The sequence below is a fragment of the Grus americana genome, chromosome 9 (genome assembly GCF_028858705.1).
Source record: "Grus americana isolate bGruAme1 chromosome 9, bGruAme1.mat, whole genome shotgun sequence".
NCBI classification, from domain to species: Eukaryota; Metazoa; Chordata; class Aves; order Gruiformes; family Gruidae; genus Grus; species Grus americana.
Genome location: NC_072860.1, coordinates 28,143,238 through 28,157,567, shown reverse-complemented (window position 1 = coordinate 28,157,567; position 14,330 = coordinate 28,143,238). Strand labels below are relative to the sequence as shown.

Genomic DNA, 14,330 nt, shown 5'->3' with positions numbered 1-14,330 from the left:
TAATCAGACATTTGTACATTATTAAATTTACAGATTCATTAAAGAAAATGTTATATTTCATTACAGCAGCAAGATGACACTCTACAATTGGGTCAAGCTTTGGGTTGCAGCTGTGCTGAATTTTAATGCCTCCAAATTTTAACCCTTTGTAAATATATCCATCAGAGATTAACACATCAGCACATCATCTTGTTAACATAGCCCAAATCACTTCCAGGAAAAAAAGAACACCTGACCAAACTAAAGCTGTGATGGGCTGCATCCTCCATCACAACTTTGCCACCTTTATCTGATCGAGTGTGTCTGTTGCTATAAAGATACCTTCTGCATTCCTTCTACAGAACACAAAGAAAAGCAACATATTCAGAGACAGCCGGATGCATGTGTCTGCTCTGTGTGCATGAATATAGATTTATTCAATTGACTTACCACTGATTGCTCCTTCTACTGTAGTTTCTTGTTAAATCTGAAATATAACATAGCATCTTAGCGGAACTAAGAACCTTGAGGCAATCTTACGAGAACCCTTGTTTTCACCTTGGAAAGGCAGCGCAGGAAAAGCACAACTTGCAGAGTGATCCATCTCTATCACAGTAACCTGCAGTCTTCGACCCTGATTTTCTTCAGCGCTACATCACTGTCACAGCAGCACAGCCCCACTGATTGCGACGGCAGGCCTGATTTATCGTGGTGAAGTGAGAAGGCAAGTCGCCTGCTTGTTTTCATGCCTCCAGATCAAATGGTGAGTGCAAGTGGACACAGTATGTGGCCCTTTTGCTCCGTCTGTTCATAACCCATAAAGGAATCCTGAACAGGGTTGTGCTTGTTTTCCCTTGCATGTTCCCGCTGAGTGGAAAACTGCAGACACCTAAATGATTATGTCGTCACACATACCACTGGGAATTAATTCTATTCATTAAAGAAGCGGTATAATTTTTAACCAAACTGCTGAAAATCCTGGCAGTATATTTACCTCTGTTTAACTGCAATGAATGACAAAACCTCAGAAAAAAGAGCTCTCAGTCAAAATGCACTACCATTTCAAGCATATGCCTCATATTTAATGTAAGACTTAGGGAGTCCCTTCAAGGTTTCCACTTTGGCTTGTCTGAACTTGACACAAAATAGAGCATTCACTCGTTTAATTTAAGGTTGGTTTTAGACTTAGTTCTAGGTTTCTTGTAAGTCAGCAGGGAGATGGGCTCCTCCTGAGGGTGATACAGGGCAGGAACTTATTTAGGTAACCAGACTCACTCTCTGGAGGTTGATGTTCAGTCTCTAAGTCTGGCCGCCCTGAACAGCTCCTTCCCCCTCTCCTAAGGAGTCACTAACCAGTTGTAACCCCCACCTCCTGACTCAGATCTAAAGCAGGAGGGTCCATCCAAGGACGAGTGATGACACGTTTAATGACAGAATATATATGGCCCAAAAAGAAAAAGCGGTTTCGCTGTGAGCCACCGGGATTCCTGCAACTATCTGCAAGCTACACCCCCTGTCGTGATATGGGCGTTCATATGGGCCTTGACGAGGAAGATGACACTGTAAAACTATTCCTTGCTTAAGGACAACTCGGACATGAAGAATTATTCAAATTGCTTTTGACAACCTAGCTCTTCAAATATTTCAAATGCTGCCTTTATCTGGATTGAGTGCAAATATTCTGTAAGGTCGGGAAACTTCTTAACTTGGTAAGAGATCACGGAGGCAAAAAAGGGGACTCTTCAGAGAAACTGGCACAGAATTAACCAATGTTTGTCACATTCGATCCAAGAAATGTCAAGCCATGAGAACACACTTAAGTTTCACAATGTCATATTTACAAAATGTGCATTCTTACATTTCAGCCACCCGTATTCAAAGGTCTATACAATGGCCACTTACACAGGTATTACATATGAATCAGGAACAGAGCAGTAGAAAATCAAACCATTTACATATCTTTTAATCTTCTACTTAGTCAACTAAATGAGCTAGTCTTAGGCTTGGGCTACGTTTTTTCAGATAAATGTTTCAAGTCTGGCACATCAGTAAGAGCAGAATTGCAAATCAGCCAAAACTGTTGTCACTTCCCACCGTGGGAGCTGCTCCTTTATTTTCCGCCGGTTCCTACAGACAGACCACCCAGAGCCAACAAGCAACCACGGCTGGTTTTTAAGAGTCTTTAGGATTCCTTTTAGACACAAGTGTTCCTCAAATAAACAGATATATAAATAACTTGGAATTCAGTATGCAAAGCTGAAAAGCACTTAAGTATTTGTTATCCCATCCATGTATCATTAAAAGTTTTAATCTATTTAACAGTGTACCCAAATAAAATTAATTTATACGTTAAGAAAAAACAGTTGGCATTTTATTTGCTGGGGTAACTAAATCAAGAGGAGCAATGTCTGTCAAATCAGTTTAAATGAATGTCTAGATTAAATGCCTTTTAATTGCTGTTGCCATCTTCTTCCCGTTTTCTGTATGCTTTATTCAACATTTGAATTTCTTCCTGATAACCACCTCTCTCCATATGCTGCTTTTTACTGTTCTGCCGATGAGCTTCGACAGTGTCTGGAATTGATATGTTAATATCGCTGTCAGGATTGTTTGATGGTATGAAGAGGGAGTAGGAGGCAGTTTCCCCTAAATCACATGAGACAAACCTGTTTTCTTTCCGTGAGTAACGTAAGGATGGAGACCTTACCTGTGTGGAGGACTGGCTGATGTTACTGATGATTGACACGGTATCCAGGGCCTCTTCATTGTCACAAATTTCAAGAACCTCTAAATGAATTTTAACACTCGTGTCAGCAAACGTATTAGGAGACTCCTCTGGGTTTGGCTCGTGACCAACACTTTTAGATCGATATACTTCAATTTTCTTTGACGTGGGTGTTATTTTTTGCCCTTCAGTGCTTACCTCGTATGTAGATAAAGAGAGTGTTTTTCCTGTGGGTGCCTGAAGAGATACAGTTCCTTGAAATGCACACAGAGGGATAGCTAATCCACCTGATCGCTGGAAAGAGAAAGAGTGACCATTATCTAATGCTAATTTTTGAAGTTAGAATCCATTATAAATAAACCGATCATGCTTAGTTTGTTAACTTATTTTACTGTTGTAGACTTTTCCTTGCAGTATTTTAGAAACCTGGCATTTATGACTTTAAAGAGTAGAAAGACGTGTTTGATAATTATGCACTTTAGTATAAAACGTGAAGCCTCAGGTGCCTTATGGACATACACGCTTTGTTGGAACAGTGTACACTTAGGTTTCACTGCAGCCAGTCCACAACGCGGCAGCCAGCACCAGCAGGCATTTCTCCAGCTTGTACTCACAGGCACCTCTGAAAGTGTGTTCACTCTGCTTAAATCAGATCAAGATACCGATCTCCTAAAGCTTCTCATACAGCGATGGAAAGAAATGACAGCAGAGGACTGTCCAAAACCAGGACCCTACGCTGACATCATCTGCCTCCCTTGGGCACCTCGTCTTGCTTAGTCTTAACTAAATTAGGTGCCTAAAGTTACGTGGCTTAGCCAACAAGCTGAACTTTCCAAACCAACTTGTCAGCTATTATTTGAGGAACTTTTTGTGCATTTTTGTTTATTTTTATGGTGGAAAGAATGTTCATTCAACAGTATCAGTTGGGAATCTATAATAAGGATTTAGAGTGTGACTACCTTGACGGCCAGAGGGCCCGTGTAAAACCTCACTCCCAAACACATTTCACAGTGGTTCTAGAAGCCAATGCAGGATTCTTTCCTAGAACAAAGCTGAATTTATCAGTAGAGAAATTTTCACATACTTGAAGGCAGAAAAAGAAAATTCAGTTACAGCCCTGCAAGGTCATGTGTTTAGCAGTTGCAATGAAAGTAATGTTTCAGAGGCTGTAAATAAATAAAGTCATTACAGAAAGAAATTACTGTGCGTGCCTGAGTGGAGAACAGAGGACATGGCTTGCTCCTTTTGAACTGTGATAGCTGACTCAGTGGGAGGTTGTTGCACGTTCCCTTCCATTGTGCTGCAGAACGGATCCTGACTCCTTTTCTCAGGCTATAAAGACTAATTTTTAACTGTGGAGGTTGTCCATTCGGTGACTCGTGTTGGACAGAACCAAAGCGATGGCAGTAGTAGACACACACAGCAAAGAAACATCAGACTCAGGTCATGGAGAATCTCACTGAGGGCTCATCTATTGCTCCATCCTTATCTGCTTTGCTACAGCTGGGCTTTGACTGCTTACTGAGGAGAGCAGGGGTTAGCATTTGAAAACTTGCTCTTATTCACTAAAAAATACTATTAAAATGAACGGCAGCTTTGCCAAAAGCACTGCCTACTCCTTGGTAGGCAGTGATGTGCTGACTTTGGGACAGGGTAGTTCACGAGAAGGGCTACGCTGGGTTAGAGGGAAATGCACAACAGAGAAGACTGCTGAAACTAGGGGAAGCTGCAGAATCCAGCTCTGCCCCCACAGACACCCGGGAGAAGTGTGCACAGAGGGCACTGAAAAGCTGCCAGGCAGCAAGGTGAATCACCCTGCACAGTCTTCTGTGTTGCTGTTGCTATGCTGCTTTCGGGACCCGTTGATGATCTTTTAAATCTACCTTGAATATCTCCAGCTCACGTTGTTATGTGAACTCCAGACTGACTTGTATTGCGCTGCAGCTCCCTGTCCAGCAAAGGCGCTCCCCTGCCTCCCGCTGCTGCTGCCTGCTGCAGCAAGTCACCAGCCCAAACCTCACCCTCCCGTCCCTCCTCTGTACACACACAGGCACGCACAGAGACCCTCCTTAGCAGCATGTAACTTCCTGGATGATTTGGGAATGAGAAACCATACTAGAGCAATCAATGCATGAGGTGAAAAAATGCCAGACGGTTGATTTATCAGGATGTGTAAGTCCAAAGCATTTAAGGAGACTGGATAGCACTCACATTTCTTACTGTCCGTGCAAGGCACAGCTAAGATGAGAGAGGGAGACGGCTGTATAGGACAGCAGGATATGCCTCTTCGTTTGTGAGTGTTGTGATTCATCTACCTGCAACCGAAACACAAACCGCAGAAACCCTGGGCTTCAGAAAGGACCAGTCTGTCCTGGGCGAGTTACAGCAGGGTGCCCTGAGCTCACCCGCAGAAGCAGAAGCTCCAGAATTGTCCTCCTGGGTACTGATTTGTCTTGTGCAAACTGTGTGAATAGAGAGGAGGAGGAGAAGGAGGAGCGACAGAAAGACCAGGTCTAATAATTGGCAACATGGGGAAGCGCTAGCATTACTTCAGCACTGAAGGGACCTCTTCCACTTGGACCAGTTCTGTCTAATGTTTCCTTTCCAGTAAAACTGAGAAAGTGAGTAGAAGCAGAGAGGTTTCGGATACTGATTGGAAAGGTGACATCGTTCACAGGGAGCTGGGAAGGGCAGTTATTTGCTGATTATTAAAGGAAGCTGTTGTGATGAGACTTTTATAGAATTAGGCACAACTTTACAACCACACAGCTAAATCAAGTGCCGCATTACCTCACCTTCACTAAAGAGCATGAAAAGAAAATTAGGTTTCACAGCGTACCAAAAACTTGCCAGACTGTGACTTAACGTGGTCCTTCAACAAAGGAATTTGCCTGACAAGACCTAGGAGCTGGCTCGCCCTGCTGGAAAGAAATTAAAGTTGTATCAGTCTCCTTAATAGATTTGTCAGAGAAAAATGGTCCTCGAGTGTCCTTCCAACGCGCAGTTACAGAGGCAGCTATCGTGCTGTGTCATCGAGCCAGCAAAGCTCCTAGATGGGTGAATGTTAGGTGACACAGCTCACTGCTGTTGGAGTACAAGGCCGTGGCGGGCACAGGGGCTCCCTCACGCGTAGCTCTCCTAAGGGTAAGCACCGGCAGCCTTTGTTTCAAAGCAATGACGAGGGAGCTTATTTTTAGAGCACAGTTGGGTGTTGGCACTTACATTTTCTGTAGTAATTAGTAATTAGGATCGCTCCTCCAGGAAAGGAGAGATGTGAGAATAACTGTTTTCTCAGCTTGAGGAAGCTCTTGCCCGCTTGCCTTCCAGCCCAGGCACTTGCTAAGGCGACTAGAGGACAAAGCACAAACCCAGCTCCAGGGACGATCAAGCGGGCAAAGCCTGCTGTTGTAAGCAGCACAGACAGAGGCACAAGGTTAGCGTCTCGGATAGATAGAGCCTGGATACCTAACGATTTTGGTAGCGCACATTTAGAATGGTGTTTCTGTTGGATATAAGCCCTACAGCTCTGTTCCCAGCCCCCCTTCTAGTTCCTGCAATCAACACTGAAAGGCCTTTGCAGGGTCCATTAAAAGTGTCTGCATTTCTGGTAGTTAATCAAGCTCAGAGGCTGAAGAACAGTCTAAAACAGCACTTTGATTATACAGAAAGACATCTAAAGAGTATGGGAAAAAAGTTAAATAAGAACAGATTACTTCAGTGCAAGGTTATGTTCTACTTAATAAAACGTTGCGGATTTGTCAGACTGAACGTCAAGCAGATGGAGGATATGTCTGAGGCACCTGGAGGGAGAATGAGTAATCCTCACTTGCTGGAATGAATACTCCAGTTCTGGAGAATGAGAAATTTTCCAGTGACCACAGATTTAGTGGCTCTTTCTGAAAGTCTGTTTTCTGTTGAGAAATCAGTATTTGCTTTTAGAAGTGAAAGGGACATACCAAGTCTTCTATGCCACTTCCCAGTCACTAACCAGAAAGCCAGTAAACTATGTCATTTCTCTCCAGGACAATTCCAGTAGAAATATTGTTCAATTACGAACACCTTCATCTGTTTCTACAAGTAGAGAATCCGTTTGTCTCTTTGCAAACCGTGCACCACAATGCCGTGCAGGCAGGACTGTGCCAGGTGCCTGCCCAGTACCACTATCCTTGCAGGGAGCAGCACCGGACTATCAACTGCAAGCTTTGACCAAGTACATGCCAGACTGTGACTTAACGTGGTCCTTCAACAAAGGAATTTGCCTTTTGTGTGAAACAACCCCATTCATCACCAATGCAAAATGTTCAAAGTTTAAAAAAATCCAGCTAATTACTGAAAAAAAGTAAGCAGCATTTACATGACACTACAGAACTTACTAAGCAGACTTTATTAAAAATTAAATCAAACCCTGGAATTACATGATAGGGGAAGGCAGGGATAAAGCCCATGGAGAGATCTGAGCCACTGAACTGAAAACGGACCACTAAGTGCTGCGGGGAACCAGCACTACCTTGGCTGGCCCAAAAGTGCCGCAGCCCCAGACTTGCGTGCTGCACGCCCGAGGGGAGCCGCTGCGGGCACAGCCGGTGACCGTCCCTCTGCAGCCAGAGCACCCGGCAGGACTCTGCACCGCAGCTGGTAAGGGGCCAGCAACCGAGGACTGGGACCCTCAGCCCCTTAGCAGTGTGCCCAAGGCACGGAACGCCGCGGCCAGGCTCCCTCCTGGTTCAGAGCTCTCCTCGCCTCAGGCCTGCTTTGCGAGCTTCGCTCTACCGCCAAGCAGCCCAACAGAAAAATGCTACAAATAAAAACACCACTAGTGCGAAAGAGGGAAGGATGCATTTCTGGGATTATGTATAGCCAGGTAAAACCGAGTATTACTGGAATTACTTTCAGTATAAACTACTGTTAATCCAAACAGAATGTGACCCTCATCTTGTCCTTGATCTCATCATTAAATATTCATTTTTGCTTCCCATGACACATCCATGGCAATAAACAGGAATCTACTAGCAAACCAGACTATACTGGTACATCCTGTGAAGAAGTATTTTATCTTCCACTCCCATTGTTACCTACAGTTCAGCTTTCTGATTTTAAGCCTTACAGTGCAATTTAATTCTAAAGCAGTAGGAAGAGGAAGCAATTTCAGTAACACTTAACAGTGGCCTTCAGTTCCTCCATCCAGGTTCCTGTATCTCATCTCTGCATTATTTTAGTGTGAACAAAAGCATCCACAGTTGTAGAAGGGTTATGACTCATTTTTTACTTCAGTGAAAACAGAAAGAGATCCGCTGTGCTGTTTCTGAACTCTGCCATCTCCCTCCCCGCAGCCTGGGTCCAAAGTGCTTTTTGAAGGGGTGCTGCTCCACCAGCCTCTTTTGCCCACACCCTTTGTATTCCTGTATTTAAAAGAAAACCTAGCTTCTAAGAGAAATACACATATTAACTCCTCCCACACAATTTATGCTATGTGTTCTCTTTTTAAAGCACTTCTAAAAAACTGTTTTTAAAAAGGTACAGAAAACTCACAGCCACTTGTGTCTTGGATCATCTTCAGAAAGACAACATTTTGATGCTGTCTTGATAATGCATGCAGGAATCAGGCGCTAGCATAAAGGTAAAGAGCATTGTGAAATTAAAATCAAATCAAATCAAATCAAATCCTATCTTTTCAACCGAAGTGCCATTTTGCAGCTTTTGTGTCTCGGCAGTTTTGCAGCATATTAGATACACATATATAATTATCACTATTCCTAAATAAAATGTAGGATTTTTTCTACAACTCCAGTATTGTGTTTGTTTTATGGGAATTCGTTATACCAGAATTTGTAGTACTATCACAAAGACACCCCACAGCTGAAGTGCATTCTTTCTGCCTCTCGTGCATCGCACCCCAGTTTGGCATCCATGGTAACTACAGAGCAGGGGGAAGCCTTGCCATCAGCGATTCTGATCCTGTGGAGCGAAGACTTGTCTTTCTGAGACCTTACTCACTGTCAACTAGGAGAGGTGAAGGAAGGGTCAGACACTTACCTACTCGAACACAGCAGATTTAAAATTAAGTATCTTCTGGTTCCTATATCCACTTGTAGATGCTTTTTCTCAGCGTGCACACATGCGCAGATACATACAAGTATTTATTTATTCATTGTATGCATGTGTATATGTATATAGAATATTTACCTTTTTACAATTGATTTCTTAATTGCTGGTAGGACTCAAGGAAAGGTTTCAATTTGGACATGCTCAAATGTTTCAATTAAAAAAATCACGGCACTCCCCACAGCATGTTGGTAATTTTCAAAGTTGCTTAACATATATCCACACGCAACCCATCACTCAGGAATGCTGCAGGATCTCTAACGCCGTGATGTCTGCCACGAGCTCCTGCCAGTGGGGGCTGGCCCTTCCCTTGCCTGGTTTTACTTTTTGTGGACTGTTTATTTCCATTGCGTCCTACCACGGGGCATACCCTCTGTGCAGCTCCTGCCCGAGGCGGCTGGAGGCTATTCTGTCTGTTAGAATCTGGGACAGGGATTTCACTGGAGAACCGCATGTACCAGCGCATGCATTTTTAACAAGCAAAGACAAAAAATTACAATGAAATAAATCACAAATGTACTTGTTCCTTAAGGAGCGCTGATGCATTCTGAACAGAGAAATCTCTGCATAATTGATAAAGCAAATCCTTTCATTATTAAATTATCCACCTTCCAGATTTCAGAGAAGACAGAAAGTTGTCATCGTTGCTATGAGGCAAACCTTCCTCATAACCATTGCAGTTTGAGACCGGGCTCCCCCATCCCGTTGCGGCTGCCTGAGCAGAGCCTGAGCCGGAATTGTGGGGGGAGGACACCGGGACAGAGGGGAGGCTTCAGCCTCCGCAGAGGACGAAGGAGCCCCAGGGCGGCTGGGCAACGGCCCTGGCAGGAAGGTTTCAATTTGGAAATGCTCACAGCAGTGAGAAAGGCCCCACCAAGAGCCATCTGACTTACAGTTTTTAAATGATCCCACTAAGGCCATTTACAGAACCTAGAAAGTCCGCAGCCTTCCCTGAACAGGAAATAAGTTTTTGATCCCTATGGCTTTTCTGAGGGGGAAGGAAAGGGAAAGGTAACTTTTACAGAATCTGTTACGCTGTTTCTCCTTGCAAACTGGCAGAAACCAAAGCGAAGCACCCTTTTCTATCTGGTTTGACATGAAATAGATATACTTACATGAAATATTAATAAAGGGGTATTAAGCTGCAAGTACACTCGAAGAAAATTTTAATTTCATCCCTTGCCAAAGCAGAGACTCGTTCTGCATGCTGGTAAGTGCCTCCCGAGGGTGTACAGCATTCCCTCTCCTTCTCTTTAGCGTCTGCAGGAGTTGATCAGCAATTGGCAGAGCTGGGCGCTTATAGAAAAGTCCGGAATTTATGGCTGCAATCAACTCTGAATACTGTTTCTTATGTATTTACATGTGATGTTTAAAATAATTTAAAACTCTAGTTTGCAAGTGATCAAGAATTTTTTCTGCTAGAGGAAGCCTAGAAAACTCTTTAAGGATAACATATTAATATTTAAAGTATCAAACATTTCTACATACTTTTCACATTTTATATTAAGTGTAACTGGATTCATCCTGTTACGAGGATCTTAAACTCAGTGGTCCCAGTTCTCAGTGCTTAGTACCTGCAGAGACCCTCACCCAGTCTGGAAAGGACACACTTCCCAGGAAATTTCTCATTCCAGGGGGCGGCTGGGAACACAGCAGGGAAGGGAAAGCGTGAACAGCTCCATTCTCCAAACACGGTTATCAATTAATACTTCATCTCCTGAGAACAAAGCTGACTCTTCCAGAAGTGGGTCCTTAGCTAGGTAACGCTTGTTAGCAACTGAAATAAAATATAAATGTTCAGAGCCACACTGCTGTTGCAATATGGTAAACGCCAGTGGAGGAAAAAAAGGTTGACTGGGGGAAGAAAGGAAATGTTAAGAGCCTAGAATTCCTACACGATCAAGGGGAAGAAGAAAATTTGTTTGGAGGATACTCCAGTGCACCTAAGTTAGGACCTACCCTCCCTGAGTATGCAAGAAGGCTGCGTACTCAGACATTTAAAGCTGGAACTAGTTGCCCAGACATGGTTGTCTCGTGCAGTCAGAGATGCCACAGAGGATTTGGGATATCCTCAGAAAACTTTCAAATGTAACAGAGGACTAATGGGAGACCTACAGCCTCCTGGAGCAGCAGCTGGAGGCCCAGTGGGACACCCTAAGGCATCTCAACTGGTTCTACATGCCTGTGTCTGGGCAACGGACTCAAGCACAAGGTAGTTTGCAGACTCTCCCTCACGATTCCTAATTTTCAAATGTTACGAATCACAGGCCCTGGAATAATAAGATAAGTGTAACATTAGTGTTAGAGCAAAGCAGAGATCATGCATCTCATCTCTGGAAGGTAGGAGAGCTCTGATGTGAGGTCCTAGGACGGAGAGCGACTCCCAAGCCTGCAGAACGGCACAGTGATAGAGCCAAGAACAGACGAAGGTTTTGCTGCATCCCAGTCCAACGCCACTCCCATTGGGCCATGCTGCCTTCCCAAACAGAAATATCAGCAATCTAAAGAAACCTCTAATGAGTTTGCATCCCTAATTACTTTGGTGGAATACAGTTCTAGCTGAAAAGTTCTATTTTTAGAATGTTTCCAGTAGGGATCCCAACATTTCTTTCCAGAGACAATGTGTTTTCTGTTTATTTTAAAATAGAGGCTTAGTCTTCCACTTCCCTAAAAATAAAAATTAGCTGCAGTAAAATTAATTACTGCAATGATTTGCCCTTTGAGAGGCTGACTGCAGTAAATTTAGAACTACTAGGCTATGACAAGAATAGACAAGCTCACCTCAGATGACCTGAAAACCAGTATTTGTCATTGGCCTGCCCGATGCGGACAGACCTTTATTTGGAGCACATCAGTAACAGAAAGTGCAACAGAGGCATCCGAGGTAAGAATACTTGCATCTACACGCCAGAACTTCTGTACTCAGTTGCCTGGGGCTGAAGTGAATGAGCTCAACAGAAAGCCCTCTGCTGAGGGCTATTGCTTTTCCCCTGGCAATGTACATGGCACCTTTGGTCAGCCCCCATCATGGGCGCAGGGTGGACAGAAGCTCAGAAGGTGCCTGGCTTGAAGGAGGTCATTCAGAGGAGCCCACGGCTCTCCTTCCTGCTGGGCTTCATGGGAGTCATCTGCCATGAGCTTCAGTGTCTCTGTGGTCTGTAATCGCTGACGTCCTACAGAAGTCTAGATGCTCTGCACCTACTTATGCTAAAATTATCACAAGCCATCTATATCTTGATGTAAAGATTCGCTGTTTCAAATCTATTACATTTAAATAGTTGTCTTCACAGACAGAATAGCTGATTTTACAAGAAACAACTCTCTTCAATATGGAAACAGGATTCTCTGATGGGATTTGCTGATATGGCCGGCTTTTACCCAACTTCTTGCCTTCAGAACACCCGTCTCACATCCTACAGTGATCTTTCAAAAATAACTGGGAAAATGAGCATGTCTGGTTTGAATTCTATGATGTTTGTTATTTTTAATCAGATTTTTAGAACAAGTACAGACTTGGTTGTTATTTAAGTCTGTGCATTTGTTCTCACAACACAGTGTGAGATATTTATGACAATTTCTAATAATTTATTTGCACTTTCAGGTAAAAAAGAGTGTGCAGAATTAAAATTTCAGTGTTAGTTTTAATTATTTGCATGAAGATAAAGAAACAGAGATATCAATCAAAATCTACACTAGAGGAACATTTAAATTGTGAAGTCATGCACTTGAAAGTATAAAAATACCAGCACTGTGGCTACAGGGGCAAATTAATTCTGGCTCTTGTATTTCTATCTTGTGTGGTTTCCTCATGGGTACGGTAAATGTGGGCAACAACTGACCACGCAATCGAAGGCTAAGGCCTTGGTCTCTGTGTAACACCTATGCTCATACAGAGAGGTAGGTGGAGAAGTTACCTGAGGTTTTAAAAGCAGAGCAATGAGGCTAGCGCTGCACTGAGACAACCACCTCACTCCTAGCTGTAGAGAGAGCTCCAGCCCTGCATCTCCACTGCACAGCACCAATCAGTCTCAAGTACTAAGGGTTTTGTCAGCTGGACCACAACTAAAGCAGTGTTAGTGTCTGCAGAACTGACATTTCCTGCTTCAGAAGGTGTAACTCTGCAATCTACACATCACACTCTAAAGAACACAGCTTTTGCATATGTATATATATACCTGCCAAAGCTTTCCAACCATGAACATTTGAAAATTACTTCCTATGGTCTTGACTGCCAGGGCTAATTGCATTATCAACTGTCTGAAGGTTAGTATTGCAGAAGAGAGAAGGTCTTTTGGGCAGCACATGGTAGATACAGAAATCAGAGCTTGGGATGTCTGGTCCGGCTCTCTCCATCACCTTGCTACCAGGAAGCGGTCACTCTTTGCACAGGAGATGATCTGCTGACATTTGCTCTCTTTTTTGTGATAGCTGCAAACTGGGCCTTACCTTTTCACCAGACTTGGTGAAGTTTATTTGATGTGTGTACTGCCAGTCCTGGAAAAAAGGTCTGAGTTCATTTGTAAGCATCATACTAACAGGCTTTCTGCTGAGCTGCAGGTATTGCGAAGTTAAACTGAAATGGTGCTTTTGCTTACTGGGAAAATATAATGAAGAAAAATATGTTGAAAAACAACACAAGCCTTTAAAAAATGGAGAACATATCAGCCTAGAATGTAATGGCTTTATTGGAAGGTGTCTAAATTGCACTGCTTTTGTAACTCCTATTCCATTAAGTGGCATTAGGGCCAATGTAAAAGGATCCCTTGGTCAGTGTGATATTGATTTTGTTTGTAGCATTGTCTGTTCTCTCAGAAAAGGAACACTGATATCAACCAGTGGCAGCTCTTTGCAGGATTGATTCCTGTAAGAGTCTCTGACATAGTGTCATTGGTCAGCTCCACAAGGCTTAGTTAGCCTCATTACTTCTCCACAGCCCAGTTTTTTACTTCTTTTTTCTAGTTCCATGTTTGCATGTATACTTACATCTAGCATTCATAAAAACCTGTTTTAAGCAACAGATCTGAAAGCTGGTGCTTATTTATCTGAACCAGACAGAATAAACAGCAGCCGTAGGAAGCTAGCTGCTTCACACTGGGGTGCCAGCGTGAGGGAAACGCTATAGGAGCTTGCCTGTATTCAGCACTGCCCTCCTGGGCAAATGTTTCTGCTTTCGATATCTCTCCTGTTCATGCAATTCAACAGAGTGCCAATTGAAGTTTAACTGCAAGCAGCGAGTCAGCAAGCATCGCAAAGACCACACCACTTTGTCCCACTTGGAGCAAAGTCAGAAGCTGATGGTGAAATGCTACATTGATTTTCCAACCACGGGACCACCACCTGCAGGAAGAGACTGGATGAGAACATCACAGCAGATTAGCGTGGGTACCACTGTACAGGCCAGTGGAAAGCAAATATAATCTTCAAGTTCATCGGTAACTCAGCTTCTATACTGTGCCTGGTGTTTACTGGAATGTTTACACCTTTCCTGGAGTGAGAAAGATCTTGTGTATTTATCACTGCTAAA

At 43.4% G+C, this 14,330-nt stretch overlaps 1 protein-coding gene across 1 annotated transcript in view; it reads right to left on the bottom strand.

The window, feature by feature from the left end:
* Positions 1-2,428: 2,428 nt before the first annotated feature.
* Positions 2,429-14,330, bottom strand: part of GPR149 (G protein-coupled receptor 149) — a 28,242-nt gene continuing 16,340 nt past the window's right edge. Inside the window, exon 4 of the mRNA XM_054835581.1 lies at positions 2,429-2,998. Within this exon, the coding sequence (XP_054691556.1) occupies positions 2,429-2,998 (570 nt within the window). The remainder of the gene's footprint in view (positions 2,999-14,330) is intronic.